The following is a 24,031-nucleotide window of genomic DNA, read 5'->3' as shown; positions in this document are numbered from 1 at the left end:
TCATTTAGAGGTCTTGTCCTCTCTTCTCTGCTCATCTGGATTGATTGTATACCTGACTCAAAATTCATCTTCCTTTAAAAAGCATCTTTAATTTAGCCACTTCATTTTGATGATTCCTTTGCTTTGCTTCTAATCAGCATTTCTTTTCTCTTTTTTATTATTTTATACTCCTGATTTGTTGCTTTATTATTCTTTGTAACTCATTCACTAGAGCGGAAGCTTTCTGCAGGTAGAACTGTGCCTTGTTTCTTTCCTTTATATTTGCCCATACCACATAGAATAATGATCTGCATTGCTAAAATAGGTCTGACAGAAAGTTACTTATTTAAATACATAAAGCCATTTCTTGTTAAAAATACCTAAACTTTTTCATGTGGTACAGAGGTATGCTCTTCTTTGAGAGATGTATTTTTGGAAGAAAATTTAAACTTGGAGCCTGGTTTTTAATTAATTAATGGATCATAATTTTTTTCTTGAGGGAGAACTGGAGGATTTTTAATCTGATAGTACTTGAGTTTATAACAGTTAAGTTATATGCTGCTTCTTCAAACCATTACTTCTGTCATGTTAATGTAAATAGCATAATAATGATGATGATAATAGAAACTAACATTTGTAGATTTAATCTCATATTTTTCTGCTAAAAATATACATATTGTCATTGCTTCAAGTAATTTTAATAATACTTTTTTTTTTTTTTTTTTTTTTTTTTTTTTTTTGGCCAAGTTTATCTCTGGCATGGCTACATGTCTGTCATGGATAAAATACTGGTTTCTATTGCCAAATTATGAAAATCCTGTAATATCCATTCTCCCATTATTTTGCTAACTAGTATGCAATGTTGTTATATTCTTCTCCTTAAACTCTTGAGGTATTTTTGTGACTAAAGAAATTACAGCTGCATTGCATGTAATACGTGAAATGGATTTGTCAAGAATAGGGAAAAGAATTATACCAAATGACAAGGCCTATAAAGGTTGTGATTTTTATGTGTAGAAGAAGAAATTCCATTGAAGTCTATTTTATCAGTTTTAAGAATGTTCATACTTTTAGAGGTATGAAATAAAGCTTGAAATAATTGTTTTATAGAAGACGGCATATAAGAACTAAGCACTCTATATCCACCACTTCCATATTATACACATCTCATTCTAGATTTCTTCCCGGTGATCACTCACTACCACCTTCACATCTTTGTCTTGGTGGATGGGGACATAGGAATTTTAGGAGAATATATGGCTTTATTCCATTTTTCTATCTTTTTTTAGCGTCCAGCATCTGCTCCAGCTCAATCACCAAACTTCAAACAGGTAAGTTTTGGGTCATTTGGAAATTTTATTCCCATTTCAAAAATAGCAAGTCATTTAACTGTATTTTCTAGTCCTTGACTTGTATAATAGAGAATTCTTCAAATATTAGAAGAATTTAATAACACAAAACAAAAGCCAAAGTGGGGGATAAGAAGTCTGGGAGAGACAAAAAACAGGAAACCATAGAATATAGAAACTTTTTAGAAGTTTCTTCATTTCATATAATACAGATTGAAGGAGAGGATGGAGGCAATTGATGTTAGGTAAATGGAATGGAGCTTAAAAAGTTCTAGATCTATTTTTATAGAACATTTCAGAAAAAATGTAGGCCTAATGGCTTCATTTTTGCTTATATTGTTGGTGATGGGATTATCAGCAGTACAACTTCAAAATAATTCTCATAATGGTTTTTAACTATATGTGTTAACTAATATCTTCCATATTTAACACATGTCATTTTATGTGCCTATACTTTTCATAGTAACTCATAAAAACTGACTATAAAACAGTGTGCCTATTTTATCTTTTGCACTAAGTATCTTTCTTCTCCAGATATTGATATTTCTCTTGTTTTTCCTTTTTTTCCCCTTGATCTTCTTTAGGGAAATGATGATAAATTTAATCCTGACATTCTTTAGTAGTGTATAGATTTTAGATACATTAAATTACACTGATTATGGTTTATATTACAAATACTTCATTAGTGAAGCAATCATTTTTAATGTTGGCATTTGTTCTTTTATATAGCCCCTAAGTTTGTAAGCTTCAACTATACTAAGAAAGGAACTAATTCTGACAGATGGATCTTTGAAATAAAAAATAAACAACAAAAAAAAAGCATTTCTCATTGAACTTTGTAACTGGTCAAGAGAACTTCCTCTACATAATTTTACAAACTGCTTGTGTAGTATTTTGCAATATTAAGTAACGATGCTATATATAAGATTATTCTTGTCCCCAGAGAATGAGTATCCTCATGGAATGAGTTCTACTAGGGATGTATAGCTTTGAGTGTTATTTCCAAGATATTAGTCTTATATGCAATCATAACTTTATTTTTCACTTTATTTCGATTTGATTACTCCTATTTATATTTTTTATCACTGTATAATACATCTTCATACAAGACACATTTTTTGGTAATATCATTACCAGATCTTTATTATTCAGCCAACTTTTTGTAAATGGAGCTATTTGTACTTGAGATGTCTTTCTGATAATAAAGTACCCGAAACTCATTTATAAATAGAGACCTTTCTTTCTTGTCTCTGCAAAGTGTACTTCTTTCTCTACAGGTCCTAAATCATGTTACTCTTCTATTGTATAATATGATTATTCAGTTTTATAGTCAAATTTCCTCACCTTTTTTTTTTTAATTTTAATTTTCAGTTTCACATTTTCTCCTTTCCCTGCAATAATGAGCCCTAGCAATGCTGGGGTGCTCTTATCAGTTATGAAAATATATTGAATATCTCAGGAATTATTATTAATTATTAGTTTTGTTATAGTTAACAAATCTATTATCTTCAATGAAAAAAGATGCAGGGGTAACTCATCATACAGATATAGTTATACAAAACATTTCCACATGAAACATGCTCAGAACAAAAAAAAAAAAAAAAAAAAAAAGAAAAATAGAACACCAAAATGCTTCCATCTGCTTTTTTTGAGATCATCAGTTTTCTAACTGGAGGGCGGATACATTATCAAGAGCTCTTTGAAGTTGTGGTAGAATATTGTGTTGGTCAAAGTTACTAAGCCTTTCATCACTTTATTCATTTTGAAACCATTTCTTCTTTCTCAGTTTTTCCCTTCTCATAATTATTTATTTAAAAATTTTTCCCAGGTCATGGTTTTTCTTTTTTCTTTCTTTCTTTTTTTTTTTTTTTTTTTTTTGGTTGGTTTTTTTCCTACATTGAAACTTATTTTGGTTTTTCTTTCACATCTCTATAGTAATCTTAGTGTTATTTCAAAATTAACGATGTTCTATGTCTGCTGTCAAATGTTGAGTTCGTTTTTTTTTTTTTTCCTTTTAAGCCATCAAGACGGAAATTAAATAATCTTTAATCTCTTCGTGTCCCTAAGTAATTGTCTTAACTAGAGTCACTGTTATTTATCATACCTTTTGGTTATAGGCTTTTAACTTATTTTCAATTTATATAACAGTATTTAATCAAAACAAATTTGGTATAGTACAGAAGTTAAATTTTTTTATACAATTTCAAATGCTTCTAAAAATCCAAATATAGCTTGTGGTGCTCCCCTTTCTTTTGTTTTTAAACCAATTTTGACACTTTTTTATCCCCTTTATAATAAATAATAAAATTAATATAATATTTATTAATATATAATATTAATAATATTATAACATTATTATTTTAATTATAATTATAATATATAATAATATAACATAAAATTATGATTATTAATTATATTAATTATTATATCAACATAATATTAATAATAATAAATAATATTTATTAATAAATAATTAATATAATAAATATTAATATAAACCTTTAATCAAGGTTATTTATTATGATTTAAAATGAGTAAAATCTCCATACTGCATGTTCTTCACGAGTCCATTAACATCTAGATATTTATAGTTTTTTCCCTTAATATTTGTTCCATTATTCTACTAGGGATTCGAGTTAGATTTACCAAGGCTGATAATCACCAGGAGCATTCTTCTTACCATTTTTGAAGACTAGTACCATATTTGCCTTTTTTCTAATCCTCTGGTCCCTTCTAGTTCTTAATGATTTTTCAAACATAATTGGAAGTGGTTTGGGTAAGTTTTTCTTTTTAAAACTAATTCCCTTTATATCCATTATGATGCATGTCTTTTAGACCTGCTGATTTGCAAATATTAATAATTTTCCATTATTTCCATGCATACTTTTTTCCTATAATTTTCCACAGGCAAATTAATGCCTGATAATGTTAAAAAAATTTTTTTTGAACTTTGTTCATCTTCCAAAATGTAGTTCATGTTTTAATTTTATCCCATATCATTAGTTATTAGTTGCTAATAATCTGGTTGTTTTTTTTCTATCCACAAACATGTCTTCACACACATATACACAAACACACACACATCCACACATGCATATGTGTATGTATGTATATATATATATGCATACAAATGTTGTTTATATGATGACTTTTTATTCCTTCTGTATTATCTTTCATGAAAAGTTATATGTTATATTTTGGTTAGGTTTCTTTATGTATTATTGTCAGATAAGGTTTTGTGGAACTGTATTATCTAATCTTCAATTTTTGCAGTATTCTTTTTCTATAAGATTATGGTTTTAGACAATTCTATTTCATCCCTCCTTTCCTTTTTCCCCTACACCACATTTTAGTTTTTGCATATTTGTATTCATTACCTGGTACTTACCCTTTTGTAAATTTCTGTCTTTTAAATCTTCCTTCAAACTTAACATTTTTTGTTTATGATTTATAGTCCTTAACAATAGTTTTTTATTTGTTTATAATGAATAAGACAGATGCAGAGAATTTTTTTTTCTCTGAAAGCATGAGTACATGTGCAAATATAGGTCATTTTATTTAACTTGTGATATTTATTGAGAAGCTATAGTTAGAATAATGTTTTTAATTTGTCAGTTTATTTTCTATTCTCAATCATGAAGCTGTTTCAACAGGGAGTCTAGGAAAGGTACTGCTGCTGTGTGTACTTAATTCTGAACAAGAAGAAAGACAGAATGGAAGCCCTGAGCAAGTTTAGGAGAAAGTGATTACTTTTTTTTTGAGTCTGACATAACCAAGAAGGGGACAAGCATAATCAGCTGTGTGCCCTAGATTTTAGGAAAGCAGTTCCATATTTTAAAGAAATGATTGATATAATCTCATGGTCTGAGACTGACAAAGATTTTCCTTTGGTCTTAACAAGGGTGGTAGTACTCCACAAGCAAAGTTCTGGCAGTATAGTAGCAAATGATCTTAGTGAGTACAGAAAGGAGAATGTATGAGATGGATATGGATGTATAGGGAATTCTGTTGATTTTAACAGGGCATTCATTAAAAAATCTGGAAGCAGTAGCAAATAAGCAAAGGGGATGAAATCAAAGAATGTCAGAGACAAAAGAGCAGAGCCAAGAAAGCTGAAATCTTGGAATAACCTGATTCTTAACCAGCATTGCTAAGGATTACAAAAATGAAAGAAAGAATACTTATAAATATATTTGCTTTTGGTTTAAGAGAAATATTTTTTATAGAGGTTTTTTTTTTTTTAAGTATAAATGTTACACTTTGTCAAAGACATTTTTTCTGTATCTATTGAAATAATCATATGGTTTTGCATTTTTTTGTTTTTAATATGTTGATAGTTTTCTTAATATTGAACCATCCTTGCATCCCTTTTGTAAATCCAGGTTGGTCATAAAGAATGATTTTTTGGGATAAATCACTGTAGTTTTTTTGACAGTATTTTATTTAAAGTTTTTGAATCAATATTCAGTAATTACTTCAGCCTATAGGTCTCCTTCTGTTATCCTTCCCTAGTTTATGTAGTAATATAGAAGGATAAGGTGCTTTCTTTTGTAGTTTTTGAGAATAATTTGTATATTACAGGTACTAATTTCTTTAAAAATTGTTCTTTAAATTTTCTTTCAAACAAATACGAGCCTTCTCTTCCTTCCATTTCCTGCATTCCCACCCATAAGTAGGAAGACAAGGAAAAGAAAAATCCTTATTATAAGCATGTATAGTGAAACAAAACAAAAATTTTCACTGGCCATATTTGAAAAAATATATTTTATTCTGAACTCTTTGCGCCTCTGTCAGGAGGTAAGCAGCCATGTTTCAACATAAGTCTTCAGGAATCCTAATTGACTGTTACACTGATAAAGGTCCAATACGATAGTATACCTTCACATTTTTATACCATAACTTGTTTATTCATTCCCCAATTTATGGGCATCCCTTCAGGTTCTCATTCTTTGGCACAATATAAAGTCTTAATAAACTTCACTGGCCTCTGTCAAGAAAATTAAAAATATAAAGTGTAAAAAAAAATTTTTTTTTAAAGATGTAAAGTGACTCATTCAAAGTCACACAGATGGCAGAGCCAAGATTTGAACTTCTTTTCTGATTCAAAGTTTAGTACTATGTCCATTGTACCACTCTAATTTGAGGAGTTCAATGTCTGGATTTCAATAAGATTTCTATTCATTCATTCATTTATTTATTTATTTATTTTTATTAATTTTATAATTATACATTTTTTTGACAGTATATATGCATGAGTAACTTTTTTATAACATTATCCCTTGTATTCATTTTTCCAGATTTTCCCCTCCCTCCCCTAGATGACAGGCAATTTCATACATTTTACATGTGTTACAGTATAACCTAGATACAATATATGTATGTAAATCCAATTTTCTTGTTGCACATTAAGTATTGGATTCCGAAGGTATAAGTAACCTGGGTAGATAGACAGTAGTGCTAAAATTTTACATTCAATTCCCAGTGTTCCTTCTCTGGGTGTAGTTGTTTCTGTCCATCATTGATCAGCTGGAAGTAAGTTGTATCTTCTTTGTGTTGAAGATATCCACTTTCATCAGAATACATCTTCATACAGTATTGTTGTTGAAGTGTATAGTGATCTTCTGGTTCTGCTCATTTCACTCAGCATCAGTTCATGTAAGTCTCTTCAAGCCTTTCTGAATTCATCCTGCTAGTCATTTCTTATAGCAATAATATTCATATACCATAATTTACCCATCCATTCTCCAATTGATGGACATCCATTCATCTTCCAGTTTCTAGCCACTACGAAAAGAGCTGCTACAAACTCAATAAGACTTTTAACAAAAGTTTCTAATAGTGTTCTTATAGACAATATGCAAAAATCTGGGCTGCATGAGAGTGTAATAGTTCCATGCATTGGAACTGGCATTCAAACAATATTTTGTTCCTATAAAAAAAGAGATTTCTAACACAACCCAAAATGTAAAAAGGTTATTTTATGAAGTAAATCACTGAAAATGTTCAGACAGGGTTCAAAATGATGTAGAGGGAATTTGTGCATTGGGTATAGAGTTGGGCTAGATAATCTTTAGTATACAACCTAGTACAGGCCCTATTACCTAGACCATCTCAGGAACCTCTTGGGTGGTCTCCCTGTCTCCTTATTATCTTGATATTCTTTCCTATTTCAAGCCCTTCAGAACTTGGCTCCTTCCTAACTTTTTATCATTCATCCTTTACGCACGCTCTGTGATCCAGTTCCACTGGCATTATTTGCTATTCTTCACATATAACACTCTATCTTTTTACTCATTGCATTTGTATTGTCTGTCTTTTACGCCAGCATGATTTATCTCTTCCCTCACGCTCAACTCCTAGTCTCCCTTGCTTCCTTCAAGAATCAGTTTACATGTTCCCTCCATATTTCTTTCCTATTTCCTCCTCCCAACCTTTCCCCATTCCTGTTGCCTTTATTTTGTATATATCAGGTAGGTATGTAATTATTTTTATCTTGTCTTCTCCAATTAGAACATGAGCTTGTTGAGGATAGGGACTATGCTTTTTTATCTTTCTTTTGTAATACCTATAAGCACAGTGCTTATAACCTATTGTGTACTTAATAAATATTTGTTGATAGACTAGTTAGCTGAAAATAGTTTTTATAGTTATACTCATATTAAAGAAATTCTACTACAATAAAAAGATGCCTCATTAATTCTATTATAATAGTATTTTCTTTGTAGTCTTATTAATGAATTCATTCCTTAATACTCATTTTCCTTTAGAAACTACTTTTATTTTTGTTTTGTTTTGTTTTTTTCCCTTGTTGCCAAAGTCATAAAACTGGAACAGATTTTAAAAATCTACATGTTATGTATGAGGAAACTTGAGACCTGGAAAAATTGTGACTGAAACAAAGAATCCTAATGTAGTGATCTTTTCAGTGTACTATTATCTTTTTTACATAGATTCCAATCTATTAACTTTACTTTTTTCTAGATCTTCTCCTATATTAAAAATAGCATCATCAAAAATGTCCTCCTCTTGCTCTTTCCTTGCATTGTTTAAAACTTGTTTAAATTTAGATACTATTGCTGTATAAACACTATTGGACTTTAAAGAAGTGCCTTTAGAATTCTGTGATGATGAAAATTCAGTGTGTAGTCTGGCCTTAATAATGGCAGCTGGTATTTAATGATAAGGAAAATCCTCTTTTCATTCCATCATCCATTATTTGTTTTCACTGGGTAGTCATAAACTTAAGGTTCTTTTAAAAAATCATTTGCTCTGATTCTTTTCCCAGATCTCTAAAAATTTTCCTTTGACTTCCCCTTCAGTCTTCTTATCATTCTATATCTCCACAGAAAATATACTTCTCTAGCATTCTTTAAGAAACTCTTAACTGTAATTATGATAGGACAATGAAAGAAAATCAACCTTTTCTCTTGGTCTGTTTTGCAGGTTCTTACCTATAGAGTGACTAATAGTAAATCTTTTTCTGATACCTTCTTGAAGTGTGATATTCATCTTCTATTTATCTATTTATCTTTCTGTCCATTTTGTTCTGAGTTAAAATTAATGATTGTAATCTATGTCAGAGGAGGGGTTGAGACTTGAAAAAACATTGGTAAAGATTCCTTTACACTGAGTGAACATTTTTACTGATAATATTAAGAAAAATTTTTCAGAATTTCCTCCTGGTCAATTTTTTTTGTTTGTTTTTTTTTGTTTTTGAGAGTCAAAAATGAAGATCTTATGCATTTCCTGCTTGTCCTACTACTCAGTAGGACAATATTCAGTCATTTTCCAATTATATCCAACTCTTTGTGATGATATTTGGAGTTTTCTTGGCAAAGATACTGGAGTGGTTTACTTCTCTAGCTCATTTTACAGATGAGGAAACTGAGGCAAACAGGGGTTAAGAGACTTGCCCAGGATCACATAACTAGTATGTGTCTGAGGCCAGATTTGACCTTGAGGAGTTGAGTTTTTTTGACTCTAGGTCTGGCACTCTATCTACTGTGCCACTTTTTTTTTTTTTTTTGTGTGTGTGTGTGTGTGTGTGTGTGTGTGTGTGTGTTTGTTTTTAAATAGAAGTCTTATTTATCTTAGCAACTCAGGATCTGGATACTTCATGTAGCCTGGCTCCTTTTATAAATCTTATTTGCCATATTTTGACTTGTTCAATCACAAAAATAATTTACACTTTATTGCATTTAGAACTTTTCTGATTGTCAGAAATTGAGGGAATACATATCCTCATAATGAGACTGATTTGTAACTTTCGAGTTCCATTTAGCTGACTTGTTAGAATTTAACATTCTTGAGTCCCTTTGGATCATTTTTCTTATTATGACTTAACATACTATTATATCTTAGGTCTGTCTCTGTGAATTTCTAAGATCTGTATTCTCTCTTAATTTCCAAACCCAATATTAATCTGTAAACCAACCTTTTGAATCTATGATCACTTATTTTTGATCACATTCTTCCTTCCTTTACCTCTGTATGGTACATATTTATTGAACCAAGAAAACTAATTTTATTTTTAGCTTGAGTCTTTTTGCCATGGCCCTGAAATAACTATGTACCTTATTAAGTGTTATAAAATCAAATTTGAGAATCATGCCTTAGAAAACTATGTGGAAGCTTCTCATTTCATTTTTTTTTTCAGAACTTGCAGTATTTTTTTTTTTTTTATTCCTTCTCCTTTCTTACCTCTGTTTTGCTGAATTTCATCTTGATCTTAGTGTTTTTGGGCTTTGGGGCTAGTTAATACTAACTAGACTAGACATTTTAGCCTATAGATTTTGGAAAGGATAATATTGCTATTGGATAAATAGGAAGGATTAAAATGAGAAAGAAAACTTATGTTTTGTTTTGTTTGTTTTGCAGCGTTCTCGTCCTCTGTCTGCTAGTGATGCTGAAATGAAAAATCTTGTGGGTTCAGCAAGGGAGAAGGTGCAAGGGAAATTAGGTGGTTCCGTGCTTGGCTTATCAATGGAGGAGGTAAAAATAATTTTATTTCTGGTTCTGGTGATTGCAGATAAAGGTGAGGTAGAGGTGAATATATTATCTTCCTTATAGGAGTTTGGTTATTTGGAGCAAATAGAATTTTCACTTAAAAAGGGAAAAGAATTATTCTAGGGGAACATGTTGAAGGGTTTGATGAGACCAGGCAGACAATCTTCATGATCTTTTGGAAGAAGGAAAAGAAAGAGCATAAAAGCTCTAAAAATAGCAAGAAAATGCCATCTGAAAAATAACAAACCATGGAAAATCTCAAAAACAAAAGAAAAAATTATTTTCAGGAGAAATAAGGGGAAAAATGATTGGAGAAATGCTTGCTGTTGTAGAAATAATGTAAGAAAAGTCTCTGCAGGTGAATAATAGATAACCCAAGGAAATGCAAAGAAGACTTAAATCCAGAAAATTTTTTGAAAGACTTAAAAGAATATATAAATTTAGATAAGAAGCCCTGAGTAGAATTAAAGGAAGGTATGAACTCATGGGAGAAATCTTAAAATAAAATAAAGGAGGAAAAAACTTGAAAAACTGGAATGTAACCATAGAAGATGTGAAGACATTACTAGAAGAGCAAAAGACCAAGTAAATGCATGTAACAAATAACAAAGATTAACAAAATTTAAATGAAAGATAAAGCTTAGGAAGCAAAATCATTGGGTGATGCAGAAAAAAGTCATTTTTCTGCAAAGTAGATCTAGGAAACTAAATTTCATAGATGTTATAGTCTCTTAAACACACCAATGAATAAAAAAAATTACTCATTTTACTTCAGAACCATATAATAAAAGCCCCCCAGAACTAGTGAGAATGCACAGCATCGCAAACTGAGAGAATTCCATCAAGAAACAACACTTTTTGGGAACAGATTCTAGAGGGTCCTAGCAATGAGATACCCAGTCTTATCTGAGAAAAGAAAGCATCAAATAAAAGACAGAAGACAATAATAGTAAACTTAAGGAGTTGGGATTAAACAGGTTAACAAGAGGGAGAAGGAGTTGGAGAAAGGAAAGTAGGTTTATATTTAGTGTAAGCAAAATAAACAGAGATTACTGATAGAGTAGGACTAGAATGCTAGGCAGCTTTAGAACTATTAGATTGCAAATAAAATGTCAAATTGCTCTGATCCAGGGTATGGGTCCATGTTCTGTCTCTATCTCTTATCTGTATTTCTACCCACACACCCACACACACTTAAAGCCTAAAACTGCACCAAGAGTTTTGAGACATCAAATATATATTTATATGCATATATATGTACAAATACATTTACATATTCAACTCTTAGCACATTGTGGAATATAGGCTCTTGATAGATATTTATTGACTGATTGACATGCATAATAGAAGAAAACATGAGCAACAATTATAACCTTAAATATGAATGTGTCATATTTCCTAATAAAAATTAGAAAGAAATGAATAAAAGCAAACTCCAACAATTTGTTACACATTAAAAAACACATTTTAAAACCTTTATACATATAAAAAGTAAAAATAAGCAAAAAAAGACTTGAGATAAGTATACTGCAAAAAATAATTTTAAAAGTAATTTTTTTAAAAAAGCAACGTATGGAGAAAAGGAATTGGTGATCCCAAAGGATAGCAATGGATATTAAATTTCAGGGAAATTTAAGAGATGAATTTGCATAAAATACAGAAAGTAATGTTAAGTTTTGTTATAGAAATACTTTAATAGCTGCTGCAACCATGATTTTTGTTGGTATTGATACTACTTTATAGATTTAGATTACATTAGTAAGATTTAGCAGGTAGGATTTCATAGTTATTATGATCCAAATAATAATCACTGTGCAATCAAACTTGTATTGAGCCTTTCCAAACCTAACTTGGCTGGACTAAAGGCATTTATGAAGTCTGTGCATGGGTCCATGTTCAAAGCCTTTCCAGCTATTGCTGGAGAACTCAGTCTTTGAGAACCCAGAATCAAGACTATATCATGAAAAGACTATAGAGTAGAATTTTATGGAATTAATAGATATAAGATAATAGTTTTTCTATTCTCTAATCCCTATATAAATACCAAGTATGGCCTTACGAACATTTAGAACTAAATGTCTGATTTAACAATGGGAGCATTAAGAGCAAATCAACTAAATTCTTCTTGAAAAAGAAAAAGGCTTATGAAATAGACTTTAAAAAATAACAACTCAGAATCCAACAATATATTGCTGAAAGAGGCACATTTGATGCAAAAAGCTTTAGGTAGGTTATAATAGCAACAATAATAATATAGCTGGTCCTTATCATGCAGTTCAGTTTAAATGCAAAATATTTATCAAAAAACATTTATTAGTACCTAATATATGCCAGGCACTATGCCAGGTATTGGCAAAAAAAAAAAAAGTGAAAGTCTCTACTTTTAAGGCAAGAGAACAAGCTTTTATGAAGTGCTGACTGTGCTTTGTGTGCTATGTACAGTTGTTTACAAACATCTCACTTTAATCTTCATAGCAACTCTGATATAGGTGCTATAATAATCCCCATTTTATAATTGAGAAAATTGAGACAGAAAGGTTACACAGCTTGTGGCTGAGACTGGATTTGAACTTAGATTTTCTTGATTCAAAGCCTAGCGCTTTATCCATTGAACCATCCTGTTGCCTTAAATTTAATCTCTAAAGGGCTTAAATCTTACTAGGGGAGACATATACATAGATAAATTTAAACAAATGTATGTAAATAAATTTACATATACACACCAATAAAATTGTGGTAGTGAAAGAAAGCACTAGCTCTGTTATAAAAGACATTGCATAGGAACTGGTACTTGAGCTACATCTTGAAAAGCACATCCCAGCTGTGAGAAGCAGCTTGTAGAAAAGTAGAGAGATCTTAGATGGAATGTTGTGAAGAGTGAATAACTAGTTCCCGTTGTCTAAGCCACAGTGGATGGAAACAAACGATGTTAGAGTTATATGCATGTGTATGCATATACATACGTGTGTGTGTGTGTGTGTGTGTGTGTGTGTGTGTAAGCACATTTATATTTTATGTTTTATCCTTAGAGGCATTAGGGAGTTGCTGAGGTTTTTTTTTTTTTTTTTCTCAATAGGAGGATGACATGGATCATGTTAGCATTTATATAAAAGCTGGATTGAACTGGGGAGAGACTTGAGGAAGGGCGACCATTTAGGAAGTAAATGTAATTGATCAGACTATAAGCCATAAGGTGGGTGTTGCAAAGATACAGAAAAAGGATCCAGATGTGACAAATGTTTTAGAGTTAGACATAACAAGACTTTCAATTGATCAAATATATGGATTGAGGGAGAATGAGGAATTAAGGATAAGGCCAAGGTGCAAACTTGAGAAATGAAAATAGCGATAGCCTTGATAGAAATAGGGAAATTTGGTCAAGATGAGGCTTTTAGGTGAAAGATAATGAGTTCTCTTTTGTTCATATTGAATTTAAGCTGCTATTGGAATGTCCACTTAGAAATGTCTTAAGAAAAAGTTGTTAATATGTGATTGGAATTCAGGAGGCTTGGGTTGAATATTTAGATCTGAGAATGAGAAAATCATTGAGAGAAAATGTAGAAGGAAAAGAGGGCTCAAAACAAAGTAACTAAGAGATATACCTACTGTGAGGGGTCATGTTATGAATCATGAATGAGCAAAGGCTCCTAAGAAGAAGTGGTGAAACAAGTAATTTGAGAACCAAAAGAAAGCCAAAATGAAGAGAATGAAAGTATCTTGGAGGAAAAAGTTCTTGACAGGGTCATGTGCAGCAGAGAAATGAAGAAGAATGAGAATCTAAGGAAAAAACCATTAGATTTTGTGAGAGATCATTGTCATCTTTGAAGAGAACTTTTCAGTTGAGTGATGAAGTTGGAAACCAAATTACAAAAGGTTGAGGAAGAAGGAGAACAAGGAGGACAGTCAGATTTTTCTAGGAGTTGAGCTGAGCAAATAAGGAGATATATGGATCAGTGAGATGATCTGCCGAAAGTATTTTTAAAATATGGGCAAACTTGGGCATGTTTGAAATAAATAAGAAAAACGCCCACCAGGTTATGTGCATACTCTTTGACTAATAGTGTCTCTACTGGGTCTGTATCCCAAAGAGATAAAAGTGGGGAAAGGACCAACAGATGCAAAAATGTTTGTAGTAGCCTTTTGTGTAGTGGCAAGGAACTTCAAAGTGAGTGGATGACCATCAGTTGGGGAATGGCTGATTAAATAAGTTATGATATATGAATGTAATGAAATATTATGCTTCTATAAGAAATGTTGAACAGGCTGATTGTAGAAAAGACGTGAACTGGTGCTAAGTGAAGTGAGCAGAACCAAGAGATCATTATACACAGCAACAACAAGTTGATCCATCTGTGATGGACTTGGCTCTTTTCAACAGTGAAGTGTGATCCAAGACAATTCCAATAGACTTGTGATGGAAAGAGCCATCTGCATCCAGAGAGAGAACTATGGAGACTGAATATGGAACAGAATATAGTATTTTCACCTTTTTTGTTGTCTATTTATTTGGGTTTTTTTTCTTTCTCATGTTTTTTCCTTTTTGATCAGATTTTTCTTGTGCAGCATGTAAAATATGGAAATACATTTAGAAGAATTTAATGTTTAACCTATTTCAGATTGCTTGGTGTATTGGAGAGAAGAGAGGGAGGAAAATTTGGAACACAAGTTTTGCAAAAGTGAATGTTGAAAACTATCTTTGCATGTATTTGGAAAAATAAAATGCTAACGTTTGCAAAGCAAAAAAAAAAAAGCAGCATCTCACCAATGTATAGAGAGAAATTGAAGATTAAAGAAGGGTTAAAAATAAGAGCAGTCTGCTGGAAAACAAGGGAGAGAACAGCATCAAGTATGCATGTAGAAAGTTTGGACTTGGTAAGAAAAAGGGTCTTCTTGTCAGACTAGGGAAAAGGAAAAGAGATTGGGGGATGCTGACACGACTTTTAGGGAGGAAAAGAAGTATAGTGAGCTCATGATGAATGTCCCTAATTTTCACAAAAGTAAGTATGGTAAAATTCTGTGCTGACAGGATGAGGTAGGAGGAGGTATGAAGACTTAAGAAAAGAGATTTACAACAGAAACAAAGCTATTATATCATAGTAAAAGGAATACTCACTAGCCAAAATTTAGCAGTTCCATATGTAATAATATATAATTTGTTTCTCCCATACCAAAAATGCTTATAGATTTACAAGAAGAACTGGGTTTAGTATAATTTAGAAGAATTAATATAGTATGATGCTGAATGCTCTATAATAAAAATATAATAAATTGAACAAAAAAATTGTGGATTTCAATCAGGCAGTGTTAGGATTACTAAGTGAGAACTCAGGTTTTCTGGACAGTTACAAGGTGAGAACTCAGGTTGACTTGATAGAGGGGGCAAGCTCATTGGCTGGGGTGGTTCTTCCCAGAAGCCCTTGCATTATCCCACGCCCATTCTCTGGGAGGATAAAAAGAGACAGCAATGGGCGCAGAGGGCAGATCGGCCTGGAGAAGGATAAGAGCTGGAGGAGATTCAGAGCCAGGATTCAAGAAGAAAGACTCTGCATTGCATCAGGCTTGACGGGGCTCTCTGCAGGAAGGGAAGTCACTTCTTTGGACAAGAGTTAACAGCAACTGCCTGGAGACAACGGTTCGTTACAAGAAGAAGAATCTGTCTGAGAGATTTGAGTAGACACAGCAGATCTCTTCCCAGAGAGCGATCCAGCAGCTTCTGGAGACCACAGCTCGTTACATTTGGCGTCCACACGTGGGGCAAGGACTTTTGCTTATCCTGACAAGAAGAGCTAGACCAGACCTTCGCAATTTGGCACCCAATAGGAACAGACACGGTCCTGATTTCAGTGGAAAAGCCTCCCATCCAGATCTCAGTCTCTCTGACCCAGAACCGTGAGTAAAGAGGAAACTTTGTTAAAGATTAAGTGAGTGTGCTAATAGATAAATAAGGAACTTGTTAAGGGCTAAACCAGGAATCTCTTATAGTGAAATGGGGCAAACACCTTCTGTTCAAGGAAAATGTTTAGAGAGCATCATCAAGGTTATGAAAAGCCAAGGCTTGATTATAATTTTAGAGGAAATTACTGAACTTTTAAGAACTGTGAAGGTCATATGTCCTTCTTTTTCTCTGGAAGAAGAATTGGATCCAGATGAGTGGAAATTAGTAGGAGAGCAATTAGGTGAACACTACAATTGTCTTTGTGACATTTTACCCTTTGGTTCCAGACCAAACTCAGTTTCCAAAGATACAATTCATACCTACAATTTAATCCAAATGGCTTTAAAAAATGTTATTCTAAAGGAAGAGATGAAGGAGCAAAATGGGGAGGTGTCAACTAAACTAGGTGAAAAGGATGAATCAGATAACAATGAAGTTAAGTACAATTCTGAGCAACAGGAGCACCTCCCATCTCCTCCCTCAATTAACCCTTCATGGGTGGAGCAAGAAGGAGGAGAGGAAGAGGCAGAAACACAAACAGAATTGCCTGTGAAGCAGCCTAAGCCTATGACAAGATTAGAAAAAGCATTGGTTAAAGCTAAGAGAGAAGGACAGGATATAAGTGATTTTATACATGCATATCCTGTGATTGAAAATATTGATTCTGTAGGTCATAAAATGAGAAGATATGCACCTTTAGATTTGAATAAAATTAAGGATTTGAAAAAAGGTTGTACCCTTTATGGGACTACATCAGCTTATGTCAAAATGTTACTAGATGGTTTGTCTTATGAAGTCCTAACCCCGAATGATTGGAAATCCATAGCAAGGACATGTCTGGAACCTGGAGAAAATTTATTATGGCTTGCGGAATTTCATGAATTATGTAAAATTCAAGTCAGATGCAATTTGGAAATAGGAGTTAACACACAATTCACTTTTGAGCACTTAGCTGGTGAAGGTCAGTATGGAGAGAATTCGGAACAGATTAATTATACCATGACAATATATGAACAAATTGCTAAGGCTGCAATAAAAGCTTGGGGTGTCCTTCCTGGACAGAAAGATCGTGGAGAGGCTTTCACTAAAATACAGCAAGGTCCCAATGAACCTTTTGCAGATTTTGTGGGACGTTTGCAAACTGCTGTCAAAAGAACTATTGGAGAAAATTCAGCTACAGAAATAATGACCAGACATCTGGCTAAGGAAAATGCCAATGAGATTTGCAAAAGAATTATATGGGGATTAGACAAAGATGCTCCTTTAGAGGAGATCATAAGACGCTGTGCTACAGTGGGAACAAATGCTTTTTACACCCGGACAATGATGAATGTGGAAAGACAGGGTCCCTCATGGCAAGGGCCTTCTAGAGAAACTCGGCGATGTTTTCAATGTGGAAAAATTGGGCATCTAAGAGCTCAGTGTAGATATGGAGATACAGTGAGAAGACAGGGTGAAAGAAGACCTAAAACCCCATGTCCAAAATGCAACAGAGGACTCCATTGGGCATCAGAGTGTAGATTAATTCAGGGAAATGGGATGAGGGGCCCTGGACCTGGGCCCCAGGCAAAAAAGACTTGGGGCATGATGGCAGCTGATGTTACACCCAAAGAACCTTTAGAAGGCCAGGACTCTGATTTAATCAACCAGCAGAAAAGCAATCACATGGCAGAAAGGGATTACCTGATAAGTGAGTCAAAAGGCAATCAGATTGCAAAAATGGATTACACTTGGGGAGAATACAGGCCTTTTAAACCAACATGGCTGTATCCAGTGCAAACAATTCCAAATGTAATTGCCAGATGATGAGAAGAGATTTAGAAAGTGGTAAATAGAAGGTAATTAGATAGGTTAACTGCCTGGGAGAGAGGGTTTGCTTGTATTTCTTCAGCAGGAGAAGGAATCAGATGGGTGCCAACGAGTCATATTCGCCTTGTCCATCAGAGAGAGACAGAAAAAGAGAAAGATCTCAAAATAAAGGAGAAGATCTAAGAAACACCTGACACTGAAAGAGCATGGATAATAAGAAGACTGTTAAAGAACTTTAAAACCAGCAGGAATCATTGGACTTCCTCACACAAGATGAGACTAATGGACAATGGACTTATGGACATTTATAAATTTTCAATTATGTTATATACTTCTAGCATGTGTTATGTTACTATGTTACTATATGCTTATGTAATTTATGTAATTATCTGTAATACTTCCCATATTGATGGATTTATGTTTCAAGGTCATGACTGTCCTATGTTCTAAATCAAAAGAAAGGGGGAGATGTTAGGATTACTAAGTGAGAACTCAGGTTTTCTGGACAGTTACAAGGTGAGAACTCAGGTTGACTTGATAGAGGGGGCAAGCTCATTGGCTGGGGTGGTTCTTCCCAGAAGCCCTTGCATTATCCCACGCCCATTCTCTGGGAGGATAAAAAGAGACAGCAATGGGCGCAGAGGGCAGATCGGCCTGGAGAAGGATAAGAGCTGGAGGAGATTCAGAGCCAGGATTCAAGAAGAAAGACTCTGCATTGCATCAGGCTTGACGGGGCTCTCTGCAGGAAGGGAAGTCACTTCTTTGGACAAGAGTTAACAGCAACTGCCTGGAGACAACGGTTCGTTACAAGAAGAAGAATCTGTCTGAGAGATTTGAGTAGACACAGCAGATCTCTTCCCAGAGAGCGATCCAGCAGCTTCTGGAGACCACAGCTCGTTACAAGGCAGTGATCAAATTTGACTTAAACAAGGGAGAGTTTAATGGAAAAAAAGCAAGGAAATATGTTTTCAAGAATATTTGCAGAAATTGATCATGTATTCAGATACAAATCCTACTTTCATTTTAACAGATATTTACAAGTGAATTTTTCCAGTATTTCAAAGAACAAAGCATATTTATATTACATATATGCTTTCGAAATATGAATAATTTTTTTTTATTAAATTAAGTATTTAATTGAGTAAAAATTTTGACTCAAAAAGCTATTAAAGATAGAACTGGAAAAAAACTTATCACACAGATAGAAACAAAACAAACATATTTTGCATATAACAAGCAAAATAAAATATTAACAGTAAATCAGAATAAATTTTTAAACCACTTACCTCAACATCATATTACTCGTTATTATCTAGTAATTATACTTCAATAATGCAAAGATACCTCAATAGTAGAAAGACAGTTGATGGAAATAATAGTCATATGACCATATTAATAAAAATATAGGAAAAACTTCTGAGAAAATGTGATCTCATGATACAAACTTGTTAAAATATAGAAGAAGGATTTTTTTTTTTAATATAAAACCAAGAGCTAATATTCTGTGTCATAAAGAAGAGCTTGCCTCTGGAAAACAGGTGTGAAATAGGACTGTTTATGTTTACTATGTCTAATATAGTTGTAGAAAATGCTTCTTATAGGAACAAAGCATAAAAAAGAAATTAGAGTAAATATTGTTTACTTATTTGCTAATGACAGTTGTATTTACCTACAACAACAAAAAGTTAACTGATAAAAATGAATTTAATAAGTTAGTAGGAAATAAGATAAAATTTACAAAGACATTCATATTATAATGTATCACTAATAAAGATTTGATAAAATTTAAATTTATAATAATAACAATAAAATAGAATATATGAATATTTAACTATGAGGCACATAGGAAATCTTTATAAGGATGATTTTTAAATTATTTTGACAGAATACAAAGCAAGTATTGAACAATTGGCTGCTATCCATTGCTAGGATGATCTACTGTAGATGATCTAGGATGATAATATTTTTCAAATAAATTTACAGAGTTGGTACAAAACCAGCGTTTTACTCTATAGAAGTGGATAAAACAACAGATCTATTTGAAAAGAATTAATGAATGAGAGCATCAAGGACAAGTATGGAAAAAAAGATGATGGAAAAATTCCATTGCCAGATTTCAGAACATATTTTAGAGCAATATTCCTCAAAACCATTTGGTACTAGAATAAAAGAATAAAAAGTTTACACAATATTGGTGTCTGGTACAAATGTAAATATTCTAAACATTGGGAAAAGGAATTCAATAAACAGTTGGGAAAATTGGAAAACAATGTGGTGAAAACCAAGCCTACATCTATACCTCATATCGTATGTTGCTATGATTCTGATTTGCTCAATGAAATTAGCAAAAACAACTTCTAAAAGTTAGAAACTATATATTTAATCTCAGAAATGATGAGAACACCAGTTATTTCATAAATGAAAGAAATTGAGTTAGAAGTAGATGGATTTAATTACATAAAAACTTTTAACAGGGCAACAAAATAACAACAAAGAATTCTAATGAAAGAAATGTTTATGATAAATATAGTGTATGATAACAATTCTAACATGTAGCACTTACAAGGAGCTGAGACTTTTTTAAAAAGAAAACTTAGTCCTCGATCTATAAATAGTTGCAAAAATTGACAATTTGTGAAAGAGGAAACACAATTATGAGTAATTTCAGTTTGGAAAAAGTTCAATCTTTTCAATGATAGAAATGCAATTTAAAACAACTTTAAAGTATAATCTCATAGTTGTCAAATTGGCAAAAGTAAAAAGTGATGAAATGTATTCTACAGGGTTTGGAGAAACACATTCTCCATTACTTTGGTGGTGGGAACTTGTGTCATCTTTTTGGATGGCCATTTGACAATACAGACTAAATGGTCTATAATTTATTATTCTTTTAATTCAGTGATTTCATTACTCAGAATATATTCTTGCAATATGATTGAAAAATCTTTCCAAAAAAATCTTTCATATGTTCATTATTATTAATAGCAAAGAAGTTATTTCCAGTAACTGGGGAATTACCAAACATCTTTTGGTATATCAGTGCCATGGAATATTATTATTTTATTTCAAATAGAAAATAGAGGGAATATAAATAAATTTGGAAAGAATAATGCAGAGTGAAGACAGCTGAACTAGAACAGCAGCCACATGTTCATTAACTATGACTATACAAAAAACTTCATATTTATACAGATGTAAATGGACAAACAAGATGAGAAGGGGACATAGAGCAGAAAGGTTGTTATTTAAATATATTTTATTCTAAATAGTTTGTTTTGTTGGTATTGATGTTATTATTGTTATGTTGGGGGTTTTGAGTATGGTGGTTTTAGCACCAGGCCTGGAATCAAGACTACCTGAGTTCAAGACCAGCCTCAGATACTTGCTAACTGTGCACAATTAAAATGTGAACATTTTATTTTAACTCCTTGTCTGCCTCACTTTTCTCAACTACAAAATGGGATTTATTATGACACCTACCTTATATGATGATTTTGAAAATCAAATCAGATAATATTTGTAAAACAGTACCCAGCACATAGTAGGCACTTAGTAAATGCTTGTTTCCTTCTCCCTCTCATTAATTTTGAAAAAGAATATGAAGTTGGAGAAAATTTTTCTTGAAAAGTGAATCTTTGAATAGGATTCATCACATTCTGTATTTTGGGCTTCAACTTCAGTTACCTGTAACTTCAGCTTCTACCAATTGTACTATATATTCTAATGTTTATTATCAATAACAGTTTGATGTGACTCTTCTCTTTTTCCTTAATCTAGATCAAGGTTTTACGGCGAGTGAAGGAAGAAAATGATCGTAGAGGGGGATTTATTCGCATATTCCCTACATCAGAAACATGGGATGTTTATGGGTGAGGTGACAATCTTAGGGTTGGGAAGTAAGCACCAGTGGATTGACTTAATTCCTAGGTAGGATCCTGAGTATTTCTGCTACTTATTGCAGAGCCAGCATAGTACCTGATAGACAGAACACTGGACTAGGAGGCAGGAGACCTGGGTATGAATCCCTCCTCACACATTTGTTAACTTGTATTATTCCAGAGAAGTCACTTAAAGTCACAGAGCCTTAAAAATCACATTTATAAAATATAGGCACTAATGTTTGTATTATTTATCTCATGGGTTTGGTATGAAAAAGACTTGTATTACTGCTTCTATGGTCTGAGACAAGTCATTTATCTCTTATGTCTTTTTTTTTTTTTTAGGCTGGGGTTAAATGACTTGCCCAGGGTCACACAACTAGGAAGTGTTAAGTGTCTGAAGCCAGATTTGAACTCAGGTCCTTCTGAATTCAGGGCTGGTACTCTATCCTCTGCGCCACCTAGCTGTCCCATGTATTACTTTCTTAATTTGTAAAATGAAGGGGTTAGATTAAATTAATTTGAAATATGTTTCAGCTTTAAGTTCTATCATATTAATTTCAAGGAAGACAAATCTAAAAAGGTTTTCAGTGAAAGAAGGTCCATTTCATTAACTAAAGAAGGTCTTATTTCATTTTACACAGTGTACTTTTCATTGATATACATTCCAGAATACCTTAGAATTAAGAAGAAAGGCAATGCTTGACTATTGTGAACTAGAATTTTTAGTGAATTTTCTTTTCAGGATTTTTATTTTTGACATTTTGAGAAATATGACTCATTTAATTAATATTTATTGTCTATTATGTGCCTTATAACTGTGAGATACAAAGGAATTTAACTAAACAAATTCACATTTTAAAACCCCCCCTTATTAATTTATAGTAATATGCCACACAACTATGTAAGTCACTCAAGGAGATACAAAGATTAGACAAATTATAATCTAAGGAGAGGATAAGTGTGACACACGTCTAATATTTTTAATATCCCCTAAGACATTCAGGCCTCCACAGCACTCTCCAGCCACCTGTATGTCTACCATGGAGTCTCCATTTAGGTCATCATCTTTCCTCTTCCCCTGATGAAAAGTGGACTCTGTCTCTAGAGTCACCTTGGACTTTAATAAGATAGCTTTAGTCTTAACAGGCCTAGATCCAAACTTCCACATTTTTCAATCTTAAATTTAAGATTTATTAAGTACCACAAAGAAAGAGTCAATAAATTAAAAAAAAAAAAAAAAAAAAAGGAATGAAAATTAAAGTCTGCAGCAAAGAATGGTAGAAAGGACAGGGTCTGAGAAGAAGAGATGGGAAAGGACCAAAGGAACCAGTTAGGGTTTGGCCTTAACTTTTTTTTTCATCAGAAAATGGAGAATTAGGGAAAACAATACGAAACATTCTTATGCTTTGAGTGAAGGGGTCAAATATTAAAGGAAAGAAGGAAATGTTTGTAGCCCCATAGAGAGTTCTATAAAAAGTCAATCTGAGGAAAGTCAGAAGATTGTCAAGGAACACTGAGGACCCAACTGTGATGAGATAATATCAATTTGTAGTAGATCTAATCAACATGATTATAGGACTTCTTACAGTGGTATTCAGTAGGACATGGGGTCAAAGAGAGTAACTAAGAGTTGGGGCTTGGCAAGGCATGAATGGTAATAAGATAAGAGGTGGGGTAAGGAATTAGAGAGTATAGGACAATGTAATGTTGAATTGTTTATCTACCAAGTTAAGGTTGTGAAGAAAAGGTGAGATTAGTGTATGGGATACGGATAGAAAAAGAACATAGTGCTGTAATGACAAGTCATTAGGTAAATTACGAAAAACAGATTAAAGTGTTTAAAGGTGAAGAAAGATGAACGGATGTTCCAAAAGAAGGATATCAGGATTCTGAATCATAGAAATCAGTTTTGGGTGGTAATGAGTTCAAGGGTATGACCGTCATTCAACTTTGTTTGACTGAGTTGGAATGAAGTTGAAGAAATTGATATTTTAGAGGGCCAGGGTATTTGAGGCAGCATTTCTATTGAAGCATCCAAGTATAGAAAGCTGAAACTGGGCTGTATAGCTCAG

General features: G+C 32.7%; 1 protein-coding gene across 25 annotated transcripts in view; it reads left to right on the top strand.

The window, feature by feature from the left end:
• TTLL5 (tubulin tyrosine ligase like 5) overlaps positions 1–24,031 on the top strand; it is a 402,838-nt gene that overhangs the window by 94,494 nt on the left and 284,313 nt on the right. For 18 of the 25 annotated variants that reach the window (XR_012486468.1, XR_012486467.1, XM_074289958.1 and 15 more), the window contains 3 exons: positions 1,269–1,310; positions 10,206–10,319; positions 21,856–21,947. Coding sequence is in view for 22 of the 25 variants with exons in the window: in XM_074289958.1 (XP_074146059.1) it covers positions 1,269–1,310; positions 10,206–10,319; positions 21,856–21,947 (248 nt within the window). In the remaining 3 variants the exon portion in view is untranslated. The remainder of the gene's footprint in view (positions 1–1,268; positions 1,311–10,205; positions 10,320–21,855; positions 21,948–24,031) is intronic. The other 7 variants (XR_012486466.1, XM_074289955.1, XM_074289962.1 and 4 more) reach the window with 1 other exon arrangement.

The sequence above is a fragment of the Sminthopsis crassicaudata genome, chromosome 2, assembly GCF_048593235.1.
Source record: "Sminthopsis crassicaudata isolate SCR6 chromosome 2, ASM4859323v1, whole genome shotgun sequence".
Classification (NCBI taxonomy): Eukaryota; Metazoa; Chordata; class Mammalia; order Dasyuromorphia; family Dasyuridae; genus Sminthopsis; species Sminthopsis crassicaudata.
The sequence above is the reverse complement of the archived record's forward strand: the minus strand, read 5'-3'. Positions and strand labels throughout refer to the sequence as shown.